Source organism: Lipotes vexillifer, unplaced genomic scaffold (genome assembly GCF_000442215.2).
Source record: "Lipotes vexillifer unplaced genomic scaffold, Lipotes_vexillifer_v1.1 scaffold970, whole genome shotgun sequence".
NCBI classification, from domain to species: domain Eukaryota; kingdom Metazoa; phylum Chordata; class Mammalia; order Artiodactyla; family Lipotidae; genus Lipotes; species Lipotes vexillifer.
Window position 1 is genome coordinate 909,778 of NW_006783115.1, and position 15,960 is coordinate 925,737.

The following is a 15,960-nucleotide window of genomic DNA, read 5'->3' on the forward strand; positions in this document are numbered from 1 at the left end:
GCTCATAGTAAGGGCTTAATGAATGGCAGCTCTCACGATGAGAGCCAAGATACCTGGACCGGAAACGGACAGAGTCCACTTAGCAAATCCCTGCTTTGAAAGGAAAGGGAACCAGCCTCAAAGGCCATAGTGACTTGCAAAGTAATGACAGAGCCAGGTCAGGAACTCGGCCTCCTGCTTCCCCACCCAGCAATATTAACAACTTAGCATGTGGCCCGCCTCGGGGTCACCCTGGACAGGCCACACTACCCCCAGTAGGGTGGGTGTCACGACTGGGGGTAATGATGCTGCCGAGTTTCCCCTTCCCGACCCTTTCCCTCTCTGTCTCCTTTAGGGTTTCTGATTTTAGGGGGTGTTTAGTTAAATGATTCCCTGCCCAGGGGGAGGCCAAGAGAAGGGGGAAGCAGCCAACAGCAGCCATCACTTTCGGGGCTTATGGAAGCCTGCCCACATCCTACTGGCCCCAAGGAGACAGCAAGAGCAGACCTTTGTACCAATTTATCTTGGAAATTGTCTTTTCTTCAGGCCAGGGGAGGGGGAAGGAAACCTGAAAGAAAACATCCAGCCACATGCCTGTGAGATCTCTGCCTAAAATCAGTCATCCTTTTTAATAATGAGCGCTGTCATGAGCCTTGGTTTGGTCGGAAATGATGGCCTGTGTAAATATTTGGTCTGTACCTGATTTATGGGTTGGGGAACAAAAATATAAGATTAGTTCCTAATCACAGGGATGCAGGAAAATCAGCCGGCCTGGATGCCGGCGCAGATCAGGCCTGGAAGGCAGAATTGAGGATGGCTGTCTGGGTGAGCTCGGATGGGGTGGGGGTGGCCGGAGAGGGAGCCGTGGGCTTCTGGATTATTCCGTGGGGCAGAAGCAGTGTTGTCCGTGTCCAGGTCAGAAACTGGCCGAGACCAGCAAGATGCCCAGTTTGCAAGTGTAAAACTGGTTGTCCCTGGCCAGCCCTGAAATCGACAACTTGGACAGCTCCAGGTCTGCACAGGCACTGCAGTAAAATGGGAATACATGCCATCAGCTACAGTGGAATTGACAAAGCAATTAGGAATTGGCTTTGAAGTCAGTTAAATCTGTGATCACACTCTGAGCCTTTATTGAGTTTTGTCTTGGATACATTAGCTGTGGAGAACCCCAGTTACCTTCACTGCAAAATGCGGGTAATAATCATTCCAAGTCCAATGAGATAATGTGTATGGAACACAGCGTCTGACCCGCAGCATCTCAGCGAGACCAATCTTAGTGCTGACATCAGCAGTCCCATGAGTACTGGAACTCAAACCCTGCCCCCCCCACCTGGTGGCTGATTCGGGCTCTTACCTCTCCTGCAGGCTAACTACTACCACAGCCACCCCATGCAGCAAATGCCTCCGATTAGAAATAAATATATAGGGTGGGTGCCAGCCTGGTGCCCCCCCACCCCTGGCATCAAGGCAAAATGGGTGCACTGGAAGGCTACCCCTGCCCCCGACTCACTTTCAGGAGGAGCCCCCGAACATTCAGGTGATGAGACAGTGGGCTCACTTGGACTTTCAGACATTCATTTCATTAATTGAGCTCTTACTATATGCCAGGCCCCGTACTAGGCCCTGGGGATCCACAAAGAGCAAGTCAGACACGATCCTTGTCTCCCTGTCCTTCTGGTGCTTCCAGATGGGTGGGACAGGTCCATGTTCATCAAATAATTAGAAAAACAGATGTGTATTCCAAAACAGTGGCTGGAGCTTGAAGAAATGTCTAGGATCTATGACAAGACCCAGCTAAACCCAGGAGGGGTGGGGTCAGGATGAAGAAAGGAAAAACACCAAATAAAGTCCAGGTGGCAGGGTGGCAAGCTCTTGGGGTGAGCCAGGCGATGGGAAGTGGGATTCAAGGGTGAAACAAACCAAAGGGCTGGTTTGTTTCAATTTTCCTACCTTCAGGTAAGTCCAGACCCTACTAGGACAGGGGTGGGCAAGCTGCTGCCCACATTTGGCCCAGGGCCTATTTATATGGATAGCTTTATTGGAACACGCCCTGCCCATTCATCCACCTGTTGTCTGTGACTGAGCTTGCGCTACAAGGGCAGAGTTGAGTAATTGCAACAGAGAGCATAGGGCTTGTGAAGCCAAAGATATTTACTCTCTGGCTGTTTACCGGAAGTTTGCTGACCTCTGCAACCAGAACATCTTTCCTTGCCTCTCCTGATCATTTTTTTGTCTCCTGTACTCATCCCGGATCTGAAGCGTGTCTTAGTTGATGGGTGGGGAATGTGTGTATGAGGACAGTTTGCTCTTTCCTGAAATCAAGTCTTAGTAGAAAGTCTGTTGGATATTGAGAGCTGATCTGTTACTGAGCAAAATTTAACCTTAAAAAAAAAATACTATGTATCTGTGCTTAAGACATTTTATGTTTTTCAAGTGCATATATATATATATATATGTTCGTATATAACATATATATTTATATATAATGTATTCATTTAATTATATATAATATATAAAGATACAAAAGTATGCATATATGTTTAGTTATATATCATATGTAAAATATAAAGATATAAAAGTATACATATATGTTTAATTATATATCATATATAAAATATAAAGAGTATAAACATATATGTTTAGTTTTCTATAGTATATAATATACAAATACATAAAAACATAATATTGTATAATTAAACATATATATGTTTAATTTCTAGGAATCTATAAACTACCATATTTTATTATCTGTCGACTAAATCTGAGACACCAGTTACCAGTTGACTGGTACCAGCCATTTGGGAACCAAAAACCCATCTCAAATTTGATCTTCAATTTAAAATTTGAAAAAGGAATGAAACGTCATTGAAATATTAAGTAACAATTGAGCACAGTATTTCATGCCCATACCTCTGTTTTCTAGAGTATTGTTTTTTCATTTCAATAAAACAAAGAAGAGAAATTCAAGCAAAAAATACAGTATGCCATTTAAAGATTATCTTTTATTAGTATAAAAGAATACTCCTGTTACTAAGTTCAAAAGACAAAGGAAAGTCTAAAAGTAACAAAGTACCTACTCTGGAAATCCCGGGCTGCCAACTGCCTCTCGTACAACCTTAGACGTGAGTGTATCCATCTAAGACTGGGGGTCCGTATGACACACCGACTTAGGAAGCATCTCCCGTCTCTTCCTCTCGCCTTCCTCACGTTGAATCGGCCAACAAGTCCTGGGAGAGCTGAGTCCCAAATACCTCCTCTCCCTCCACCTCCGTGACTGAGACCTTGGTCCAAGGCGCCACCATCTTTTGCCTGGGGGCCTCCAACAGCCTCCTGTCCGGATCCCCTCATCCCATTCTTGCTTCCACCACAGGTCAACTCTCTACTCACTGGGCAGAGCGATCTCTTAAGAACAGAATCAGAGTTCATCACCTTCCTTCTTAAACCTCTCCAGCAGGTTCCCATCGCTCTCACAATCAAACCCCCCCTCCTCACAGTGGCCCCACTGTCTCTTTGCTCCTCCCTCACTGTGAGGTGACCTTCCCTGGCCTTGACCTTCCCTCACTGCCTGGTCCCCTCTCCCTCTAGATCTTTGTAAGTCTGGCTTCTCCTCGACATGCAGGTCTCAGCCTAGATGCCATGTCCCCAGAAAGGCGCTACCACCCAGTCACTACATCCTCTGATTTTAATTCTCCATGTAGCTCTTACTATTAACCAGTGTTCCCTTATTGTTTCATCTGTTTGTCTGTACCCTCACCAGGGTACCAGCCCAGGGAAAGCGTGGCTCTTCTCTGCCTCCTTCATTGCTACAGTCCAGTACCTCATTGTTCTAGGAGTATTTATTGGATTCATTAATATATATCTTTTTTTTAATTAAAAAAAATTTATTTATTTATTTTTGGTTGCATTGGCTCTTCATTGCTGCACGCGGGCTTTCTCTAGTTGCGGTGAGTGGGGGCTACCCTTCGTTGCAGTGCACGGGCTTCTCGCTGCGGTTGCTTCCCTTGTTGCGGAGCACGGGCTGTAGGTGCACGGGCTTCAGTAGTTGTGGCTCACAGGCTGTAGAGCGCAGGCTCAGTAGTTGTGGCACACAGGCTTAGTTGCTCCGCGGCATGTGGGATCTTCCCGGACCAGGGCTCGAACCTGTGTCCCCTGCATTGGCAGGCGGATTCTTAATCACTGTGCCACCAGGGAAGCCCTAATATATATCTTTTAAAGACACAAATGAGGTCATACTGTATACATTGTTTATTTATTGTTTTTTAATGTTTCTTTATTGTGGTAAAAGTCACATAATATAAAACATACTATCCTAGCCATATTTAACTGTACAGTTCAGTGGTACTAAGGACGTACACATTGCTGTGCAGCTCTCACCATCATCCATCTCCCTAATTTTTCACCTTCCTAAACTGAAACTCTGTCCCCATTAAACACTAACTCCCCATTCCCCCTCCCCACCTCACCCTCACCTCCCGGCCCCTGGCATCCACCACTGTACTCTCTGACTCTATGAATTTGGCTATTCTAGGTATGTCGTATAAGTGGAATCAAACAGTAATTATCTGCACCTAATTGTCTACATTGTTTTGCCTTTTCCTTCACTTAATAATAAATGTTGGTGTTCTCGCTATCCCGATTCTTTTAAATCCCTACACAGCTCCATCAAATGGAGTTACCATTTAATACCATTTAATGGACCAGCCCCCTGTGATGCATGTTTTAGCTATTTCCAGTCTTTTTGCGAAGCAGTTAATTTTACTATTGTGAGAGGAAGGGTGAACATCAGAGAGGAGAGAGAGATGGGACGGAGCAGATGCTCTGATAGCAGAACAGTGATCACCTCACGCTGTAACGCCGGGAACAGGGTTGTTTAGAGCAGCAGAGTCCAAAAGAAGTTTCAGTGATGATGGAAATGTCTTGTATCTGCTGTGTCCAACATGGTAGCCAGCAGCCACATGTGACTTTTGGGCATTTAAATTGTGGCAATTTGAGACTGATGAACAGAATTTAAAATTTTATCTTACTGAGTTTAAATTTTAGTAGCCACGTGTGGCTATGGCTACTGTATAAAACAACACAGATTTAGGCAAAGGGCTTTAGTCTTACCACTCAGGGATGTGGCCATTGCCTGACCCTGGATGATTCAGGCCACCATGACTGGGCCACAGGGAGAGAAGGGAGTAGGAAGGCAGAGTGCTCATTATTTAGATGCAAAGGTCAAGACAGACGCTGTCACTTGAGGGAAAATAAATCCCAAGCAGACTCTGGTTCTTGTCAGGAGTTTTTAATTTTATTTTTTTGTGTGATTAACATCTGTGGACAGGGAGTCTAGAACAGGGATTGGCAAACTTTTTCGGTAAAGGGCCCCTTTGTGGGCCATACAGTCTGTGCTGCAACTAACTCTGCAGTTGTCAAGCTAAAGAATTAACAGACAATGTGTAATGAATGGGCATGGCTGCGTTCCAATAAAACTTTATTTACAAGAACAGGCTGAGGGCTGGATTTGGCCCACCGTTGGCCCATAGTTTGTCAACCTCTGGACTAGAAGAATCTGGCTGGATCTGCCCAGTTCAGACCAGCAGGCAGCTTCCCAGAGTACAAAGGGAGAACAATGCCCCAGCATAACTCAGGGTTTCTTACACTTTGCACACCTAGCCAGGGTACAAGGCAGCCTGGATGACCTACTTTCAGCGAAAGACAATTTCTGGTGGGTCACACCTGAATTTGAGTTTCCTGCTGTGCTTTGGTGAGATACCCACAGCCATAAAGCAGGTGTGGAGCACACTCTTGTTTTCTGGCCAGGTCTGTACTGGTGCAGAAGTGATACACAAGGTGGGGCTGCTGAGAACAGAGGTGGGGCTCCTCTTTATGCCCCGTGGTGTCTAACACAGTGCATTGCACTTAGAGTGTGCTTGGGTGGCCTGTGCCGAATTTGCGACCAAGTGCCATATCATCTCTGTGAGCTTCAGTTTTCCCATCTGTAAAATGGGTATGACCGTAGACCCTTCTCCACAGGGCTGTGGGGAGAATCACATGGGTTACTGTGTGTGCAGGGCTGGTGTCTGGACTGCAGCGAGTGCTCAGGGCATGACACAGATGCACGTGCTGAGCTGTTGATGGCAACATAGAGGCAGATGGTTCTGGAGGGCTCAGAGCTGGTCATCCTCTAGCCAAGCCTTTAAGGATGTGCCAGAGAGAAGATATGATAGGGTTCTAGGAGAGTGAAGGCGTGGAGGAGCTGAGGTAGAGCTCATTCGAGGTAAGAAGAGACAAGGAAAACAGAGTTGACGGCACGTGCCTTCATGAAGTAGGAAATTGACTGGAAACAATACAGATTCATACCAAGAGGATGGTGCCGGGCCTCACGCCTCACAGATCCCTTTTATCTTGGGTGATCCTTTCCACACCTTGGTGATAGCCCTCTTTGAAAAACAAGGAGAAAGGCTCAGAATGGGGAAGCAACTTGCCCAAGACCACACAGCTAGCACAGGGGCAGTGGGACCTCCATCCAGGACTGTTTGACTCCCAGGCCTTGATGAGCACATTATTGTATTGTCTGCTGTCCTCATCCACAGAAAACCAGGCTGCACACTTCAGAGGTCCCTTGGAGGTCACTGGGATCACTCCTAAGAGCCACATTTACCCCCAAACCAGATTCCATGACCTGGGAACCATCTTCCTCCCAAGCCAGATCCTGTGTCTTGGGAGCTGGGCTTGGTGGGACAGAGGCAGGCGGCATCTCTTCTCTGGCACCTTAGCAGTGCTGTTTTATACTTTGGGGAAACTCTGCTTTGGTTTTTGCAAGAATCTGTTCCCCAGTCCAGATCTCTGTGTGACTGAGGTGGGAAGGAGCCCACATGTGTCTCCTTTACAGAACCTTGAACCCTAACTTCTAGTACGTGATGAAGATGTCTGGGTCCAGCATCCTGAGCTTTGGGGAAAACCCCCTCCCTGGTGCTGGACTGGAACAGTGTGACATGTAGCTGTGGGGATCCGGGCTCTGGCTTTGGACAAATTGAGTTTGAATCCTGGTGCTCTCTGGACTCAGTTACTTCATCTGTAAAATGGAACTGCCCATGAGGCTTGGTGATAATATTCACTTGTGCATTCATCCAGAATATAATTTCGGGGGTACTATGTGTCAGGCATTCACATTGGTGAACAAGATTGAGATGGGGCTTATATTCTAGTTCTAGAATATTCTAGAGAGCAAATGAGGGAATTAGTACACCACTAGAATAAGAATTTCATAAAGTAACCAGTCTCAAGTCCATTCCCTAGTGACTACTCTGTCAGAGGCAGTGGGTGTTTCTCTTCTTCTGGTGATAAAATTAATCTGAGTGGTGCCAAAGGATTCCCTTAGCATATAACAGGCACTGATGGTGAGAGCCTAGAGGGGTCCTAGGAAGAACACAGTGGAGGGAAAGGGCTGCCCTGAGCAAGCATTCCTCGCTGAGCCTTTTCTCTGGATGCCTTTGAAAATCCTTTTGTAACTGCCCTTCTTCCAGGAAGGTTCATGCCTCCCCCGTCTGGTGTCAATCACCCCAGAGATGGGTCAATGTGGTCCTCAGACCTTCATGTGCTTCTCCCGAGGCAAGAAGTCCAGGGTAAAGAGGAATTCTTCGGTCCTCTCTGTGGATACTTATCCATCTTCTCTTGATATTGAGTCCTGACCTACTTCCACGTGGGACAGACTTTGCCTATAAGGAGCCTCAGTCTGTGTCTAGAGGAAAAGACATTTCTTGGCAAGGGACAAATGTGAGAAGAGCTCCCTAGCTCAGGTGCCAGGTACTCTGTGAGGCATTGAAGTCCATTATTTCATTGGATCTTCATACAACCCTGTGAGGTAGAGGCATTTTTAGGCATTTTTACAGGTGAGGACATTGATGCTCAGAGAGGTTAAGTGACTTGATGAAGGCCACACAGCTAGGAGGGGGGAGAAATATGCTTCCTGTACAGCTATTTTTTATTGCTATTATTTTTTTCTAATTATATAAAATACACAGAGCATAAAATTTACCATTTTTATTTTAAATTTTATTGAAGTATAGTTGATTTACAATGTTGTGTTTAATTTTTGCTGTACAGCAAAATGACTCAATTATACATATATATTCTTCTTCATATACTTTTCCATTATGGTTTATCACAGGATATTGAATATAGCTCCCTGTACTATACAGTAGGACCTTGTTGTTTATCCATCCTATAAAATTTACCATTTTAAAGTGTACAATTCAATGGCATTAAGTACATTTATAATCTTGCGCAACTATCACCACTATCCAGTTCTAAAACTTTTCCATCACCTCAACTGGAAACCCCAGACCCATTAAACAGTCATTTCCCATTCCCGCTTCTGCCCCCAGCCCTGGGCAACCACGAATCTGCTTTTTGTCTCTATAGATTTGCCTATTCTGGATATTTCATATAAATGGAATCGTCATATGTGGCCTTTGCATGTGGTTTTTTTCACTTAGCTCATGTTTTTGAGGTTCATCTACATTGTAGCATGAATCAATACTTCATAATAGTGAATAATATTCCATTGTCTGGATAGACCACAATAGGTTTATCCATTCATTTTTTGATGGACATGGGAGTTGTTTCCACCTTTTGAATATTGTGAATAATGCTGCTGTAAACATTGTGTACAGTTTTTGTTTGAACACCTGTTCTCAGTTCTTTTAGGTATATATATCTAGGAGTAGAATTGCTGGGTTAGATAGTAATTCCATGTTTAACTTGTTGAGGAATGAACCATCAGACTGTTTTCCGTGGTGGCTGCAGCACATTCCCACCAGCAATGGAAAAGAGTTCCAGTTTCTCCATATCCTCACCACCACTTATTATTTTTTGACTTCTCGATTATGGCCATCTTAGTGGGTGTGAAGTGGCATCTCATTGTGGTTTTGATTTGCATTTCCCTAATGACTAGTAATGCTGAACATCTTTTTATGGGCTTGTTGGTCATTTGTATATCTTCTTTGGAGAAATGTCAATTCAAATCTTTTAATTTTTTTTTTTTTTTGCGGTACGCGGGCCTCTCACCGTTGTGGCCTCTCCCGTTGCGGGGCACAGGCTCCGGACGCACAGGCTCAGCGGCCAAGGCTCACGGGCGCAGCCACTCCGCGGCACGTGGGATCTTCCCGGACCGGGGCACGAACCCGTGTCCCCCGCATCGGCAGGCGGACTCTCAACCACTGCGCCACCAGGGAAGCCCAAATCTTTTAATTTTAATCTCACTTTTTAATTGGGTTGTTTGTTTTTTTACTGTTTTAAAAATCTTTTTGTGGGCTTCCCTGCCGATGCAGGGGACACGGGTTCGTGCCCCGGTCCGGGAAGATCCCACGTGCCGCGGAGTGGCTGCGCCCGTGAGCCTTGGCCGCTGAGCCTGTGCGTCCGGAGCCTGTGCCCCGCAACGGGAGAGGCCACAACGGTGAGAGGCCCGCGTACCGCAAAAAAAAAAAAAAAAAAATCTTTTTCTAAGGCATAAGTTTAATTCAGAAGTGAAGTGCACAATTTTTGTGTACAGTTTGACGCATTTTTATTTATCAATCCACCCAGGTGACCGTCACCCAGTCAAAACAGAGGACATGTCCAGCCCCCAGAAGGATTCTTGGTTCCCCTTCCAGTCAGTAACCTCCCCAAAGAAAATCACTCTTTTGGGGTCTCTCACCATAGATTAGTTTTGCCTGTTCTTGAACTCAATGTAAATGGAATCATAATGGACTCATACAACATAGAACTGTTTTGTGGCTGGCTTCTTTGGCCCAACGCTTTATCTTTGAGACTCAGCCATATTGTGGTATAGCAATAGTTTCCGCTTTTTCATTGTCATACAGTAGTCAAATAAATGAGTATACTGTGATGTATTTATCCTTACTGTTGATGGACATTGAGATTTTTCCCAGTGTTTGCCCATATGAATGACATTGGCATGAATATTCTTACACAGGTCATTCTGTGGACATGGGCGTTCATTTTGGTTAAGGACATAATACCCTGGAGTGAAATTGTTGGGTCAGAGCATATGTTTAGTTTCAGTAGATACTGTCAAATTGTTTTTCCAAATGGTTGTACCCGTTCACAGTCTCACCAGAATTTTATGAGAATTCTGGTTGCACTGGTGCTGTCAACTCTATTGCCAACATCTGGTGCTGTCAACTCTATTTTAGCCACTCTGGTGGGACCTATACTAGAATTTACTTGACATTTTTTTTCCGGCCAGTGTCTCTTCCTCCATCTCCTTTGTTCTTCCTCATCTCCTTCTTCCTCTTTCTCTTTTCCTTCTGCTTCTTTCTTTTCCTTTCTTCCTCTTCTTTTAATTCTTCTTAGTGTATTTTACATAAGGCTGTATACTGTGAAATAACTGCATGCAATTGTGGATTTGGTGTATAAAATCAATATTTCAAATTTTAAAATACAAAAATGGCATCCACGACTCATCTAAAAGCATTGCCTGTTCCTCCACACCTGGGGAAATGCAGCTTCTGTTGTCTGACTGACCCATCAGTGCTCCTGTTTTTGCCAGGATTCTTGCCATGCTCTGGGCATGCTTAAGCCAGAAATGAGGGTTGTTGCCTGTGGCCAAGGACCACAATGGATTCTCAGTACACATCCTCCCAGTGTTAGGCTTTTCCAAACCTCCTCCTTCCCCAGGCTCGAGCAGCTGAGCCGAGGGTCCCTAAGTACTCCCCCCACCTCTACCCCCTCTCACCCAAGAACTGGTGTTATTCTTTGGTTTTGAAAAGGGTCTTTCCTGGAGGTCTCCTCTTGGGTAATCAGATCAGGCCAACTGCACAGGATTTAAATGGCCCAGTTTGAGGGGGAGGGGCAGCTCACGCAGCTCCGGGTTAGACCAGCGGGCATTTTTTTCCTGTTTGGGGAAATGGCTATTGGATTAGCACTTTGCTGCCCAGGGTGGTGTGTGAGAAGGTGTGTTTGTGCCTGTCCTCCTGCCATGCCTGCGAGGAGCCTGCCTGTTCCCAGCCCTGTCATTTCCTGCCATTCGGCAGGGCCAGATGCCCCAGACCCCGTTAATGATATGCTGAGGGGTTTGGCTGGTGAAGGCTTTCAAGTGCAAGGGGACACAACCCCACACTTGAGGAAGCTGAGGGGCCGTGTGAGCCAGCGGCTCGGCTTAGCTCAAAATCCAGCAGACTTTGGGGAGAGGAAACGGTGCAAAGCCTAAGCATCAGTCTGGGACTTCCCTTGGCAACCTTTGTGATGAAGGCTCTGAGAGGCTAGTTGGCAAATGGGCATCGATCAGGAGCCTTATGAGTGCAGAGCTGTCCGCCAGATCCAGACAGAGGTGGCCAGAGGCTGGCGAAAGAAATATGATGCATCTCCGCCCTCAAGGAGCCCATATTTGAGAATTAACTGGGAAGATGCTGATAAACAGTCCTCCTGACTCACAGATCGAAACTGGGACACAGTCCTTTAGAATTCCCCACCCGCCCCCCGCCCCCGACCCCCAGATGGAGGATGTCAGGTCCTAGCCTGAGCTGGGGCACATGGACGTGGTTGGGAATCTGTGGACCCAGCATCTAATCTTGGCTCTGCCGCTGTGGCGTACCTGCTTTGTGTTAGGTGCTGGGGATACAGATTCTTCCCTTGTGTGTGGGGGGCACAGGCCATGGGGGAGACAGACATTCAGTAACCACATAAATAAATGCAGAATTCACATAGTGCTGGGAGCACATGTAGCCTAGAGATCTGACTAGTTCTGAGCACTGGGGACAGTGTCTCTAAGGAAGTGATGCCTAAAGGTGAGTAGGTCTCCACTAACAGGATGGGGAATAGCGCCCCAGGCAGAGGGACAGCATGTGCAAAGACCCTGAGGTGGATGACAACTTGATGTGGTCAAGGACCAGGGAGATGACCAGAGTCAGAGGGTGACAAGGTGATGGTAAAGAAGTTGGAGAGAGGGTGTTGAGGGTGCTATGAAGCTTTTGTAAGCCATGGGAAGGGAGAACAATGGAAAACCTTTGGAAGTTTTTAAGCTGAGGGTGACGTGACACAATGTACCATTTTTAAACATCACTTTAACTGCTGGGTAGAAGATACATTGTAAAGAATTAAAAGTCAGATGGTGTTATTCAGCCATTAAAAGGAATGATGTTTTGATACATGCTACAACATGGATGAACCTCAGAAACATGACACTAAGTGAAAGAAGCCAGACGCAAAAGGTCACACATTGGATGATTCATTCCATTTATATGAAATACCTGGAATAGGCAAATCCTTAGAGACAGAAAACATTAGTGATTGCCAGGGGCTGTAGCAAAGGGGAAGGGAAAGTAATGGTTTCATGAGTAGAGGGTTTTCTTTTGGGATGAGGAAAATACTTGGGGTGCTAAATAGAGGTAGTGTTTGCACAGCATTGTGAATACTTAATGCTATTGAGTTGTTCACTTTAAAATGGTTAACTTTATGTGAATTTTACCTCAATACAAAAAAAAACAAAGCAAAGGGAAACAAAAGTGGGATTAGGATTTTAAGATGCAGCAGCAGCAGTAGCTTAGGTGAGGGAGGAAGGTGGCTTGGTCCAGAACTGTGGGCTGGAGATGGAAAGTAATGAACCAATGTGAAGAGGTGAGAATTCTCAGGATCCTTTTCGTTCAAATATGCTATGCAAATCAGGAAGGTTGGAAGAACTTTGCTAGATGCCAACATTGGACTAGGCCTTTGCTGTCCCTGGTAAAACAAGCACATTCTCCTAGGCACAGTTTGTGGTCCAGCCTGCCATGTCAGAGAGCCCTTCCAGAAAGCGGCATGTCCACCCAGTGCTGATACAGCCCCAGAGGATGGAGCTGCCCGTGCCAGTGTTTCATGTTGCTGCTTTCCCCAGAATTGGCCCCATTTCCAGAAAAATACATTTATGTAATAGATATCTAATATCCTGTGAAGATCATGGAAAGGATGTTCTTTTTAACTGCATCTGCAGGATATACTGAAACATAGCCACTAAGTTTTAGTCACGGTCACAGTCATCAGACACAGTCGATTGTGTCTGTTTTCCCCTCCAAGCATGTCCGGGTAATGAGCACAGATGGTAAAGGTGAATCCTACATCCTGTCTACAAAGACTTCCTTGGTGGGTGGGAAGCGACATAGAATTTCCTTCCGCTTTCTCTGATTAAGTAGCCATCCATCCTCCCACTTTCTCTTCTTCCTATCCTCTCTTCCTCCAATCTTTCTATCCATCTTTCCATCCTACCATCCCCTCCTCCTTCATTACATCCATCCATCCCTCACCCTTTCATCCTTTGACCCTTTCATCCTTTGACCTTTTCACCCTTCCATCCATCCATCCATCCATCCATTCTTCCTTCCATCCATCCTCCCCTTCCCCATCCTTCCATCTTCTCATTCTCTCTTTCATTCTATCCATTTGCCCTCCCATTCTTTCATCTTCTCATCCTCTCTGTCCTTCATTCCATCCTTCCACTTTTCACCCTTTTCCCCTCTATCCACCCACCCACCCATCCATCCATCCATCCATCCGTGTGTCCAACTAACATTTATTTATACACAGCCCTTCTCTGCTCCATCTGTGGCCATGAGTGCAGCAGCATTGAGCTACTATTACACCTGTGCTGGGTTAGACTTGCTTCTTCTTTTTATTTTATTTAATTTAAAAATTTTTCATTGAAGTCTAGTTGATTTACAATGTTGTGTTATTTTCTGCTGTGCAGCAAAGTGACTCAGTTACACATATACATACATCCACTCTTTTTTAGATTCCTTTCCCATATAGGTCACTAGAGAGTATTGAGAAGGGTTCCCTGTGCTATACAGTAGGTCCTTATTAGTTATCTATTTTACATATAGACTTGGTTCTTCTTGCACAAGGGATCTGGCCTCATCACTTAGTGGCCCAGTGCCTCAAGGCTGCCGTCTGTGTTTGGGAGATCGTCATGGCACCTACTGCTGCAGGGTTTGACTGCATCGTCTTCATCTGCCAGGGGTCGTGGTGGGTTGAGGGAGCTGCTAGATGTTTCAGGTGAAAAACATGGCTTGGCTTCTTCAAGGTTAAGCCCCTGCTATACAGACAGCCAGTTGAACCTGGTCATAGTGACGTTAACATCAGGTCACCTGAACCCTCATTCTGTGCCGGGTCGCGTGCCAAGCACATGATCCCGTAGAATCGTCATCCATCCTTCTTAGGTAGGTGCTGTGGTTTCCTCCATCGTCCAGGTGAGAACACTGAGGCACGAAAAGGTGAGATCACTTTCCTGAGGTCACAGTCAGGACCCAGGCTCCAAACTCCCTGACCCCAGAGCCTGCGAGTGTAACTCCTACGTTGCACTCCCTCTGTGTAGACGCCTCTGTGACTCTCCATCACTGGACGCTCGTGTGGAATGAAATGCCGCCACCCCCGCTGCCTGCCCTTCTGCAGCCACGGTTCAGGGTGAGCCGGCCAGCGCGTACTGCTCTAGCAGGAGGCGCCTTCCTGGCTGCCCGCGCAGGCACTGCCGGGGGCAACTCTGCAGGCACACTTGAACTTCTTAAAGCTGAGGGGCAGCAGACCTCCTGGAGAGGGTGACTTTTAGGCTGCCTGTGTGGGAGGCCTCTAGTCTTAAATGAACACCCCTTCCTGGGCCCTCCATCCGGATCTGTGAACATTTGCGAGGCAGGTTTGCTTTGGCCACAAGAGGGAGCCCAACTCCTCGTCACACCTGAACAGGGCACTGGGGGAGTTGGGGGTTGGGGGGAAGGCGGTGAGGTTAATTTTGGAGCAAATTGTCTTCAGCTGATCACCTAAACTCCTGGGGAAGGGGAGAAATGTTTCAGAACCAGCCCAAGAGGTACATTCTATTCAGCTGGGGCTGAGCTAGGGGCTGAGAGCTCCAACAACAAAAACCACAAGTTCCGACCCTCAAGGAGCTCACAGGCCTGGAAGATGGAGAATTAAAATGCAGCGTTATGAGTGGCCGTCTTCATCCATATCGATCATTAAATAAACATTTCGTGAGCACCTACTGTGTGCCAGGCTCTGTGCTGGTTGCCAAAGATGGAGAAACGAACAATACAGAATCACTGGCTTCAAAGACCCTCGGTCCACTTGGGAGACAGAGCCTAAAAGAACAAATTTGGAAAATAGAGGAAAGTGCAGCCACAGAGATATATAGAGAATATTTTAGGAGGATGGAGGAGGAACACCAACCCCAGCTAGGAGGAAAGGGGGACTATCAGGGAAGGCTTCCTGTAGGAAGAACACTCAACCCTGGTTGGGATGGACTGGGGTGTCCAGGAAGGCTTCCTGGAGGAGAGGACACCAGAGTTGTAAAAAAAACATATGGGGCCTTGACCCGACAAAGAAGGGGAGGGTTTCCCAGGCCGTGGGAAGAGCATAAGCCAAGGGTTGGAGGTGAGAAGCAGCACAAAATATGTGGCTGGAGCCCAGTGGGAGGGAGCCGGAGAGGGTGGCAGGGCCAGATGGAGGTGGCGAGTGGTTACTGGGTGCCACGCTAAGGAGATTGGGTTCCCCCGCTCTCACTGTGTGTGCTTAGAGATACATTTCCCTCTCTTCTTTTTTCTGTCTCCCTTTCAGAGCCAAGAAGAAAAGCAAGCCGTTGAACCTCAAGATCCACAGCAGCGTGGGCAGCTGTGAAAATATCCCCTCCCAGCAGCGCTCCCCGCTGCTGTCCGAGCGCTCGCTCCGCTCCTTCTTTGTGGGACACGCGCCCTTCCTGCCCTCCACCCCTCCCGTCCACTCCGAGGCCAACTTCTCCTCAAGTAAGTCCCCTGGCAGCTGCACCTGCTGCCCTCCGCGTCCGGGGCGCGCCCTCTTCTTTTTCTTCCGCGAAAAAACTCGGGAAAGGCGCACGGAACACGCCTCATCCACGGTCCGCCTGCCGCCTCCGCCCGCGCCACTCATGCCCCTGGGGATGGTTTCGGAGAGAAGGGGGCATAATTGGGAGGCTGTTGTCATTGGTCCCATGTGCCTCCTCTTTTGAGACCTGCAGGCGTG

At 46.9% G+C, this 15,960-nt stretch overlaps 1 protein-coding gene across 1 annotated transcript in view; it reads left to right on the top strand.

Annotated features, from left to right (window-relative positions):
* The window catches only part of KSR2 (kinase suppressor of ras 2), a 412,338-nt gene that overhangs the window by 230,185 nt on the left and 166,193 nt on the right, over nucleotides 1-15,960 (top strand). Inside the window, exon 5 of the mRNA XM_007455851.1 lies at nucleotides 15,541-15,725. Coding sequence (XP_007455913.1) covers nucleotides 15,541-15,725 — 185 coding nt within the window. The remainder of the gene's footprint in view (nucleotides 1-15,540; nucleotides 15,726-15,960) is intronic.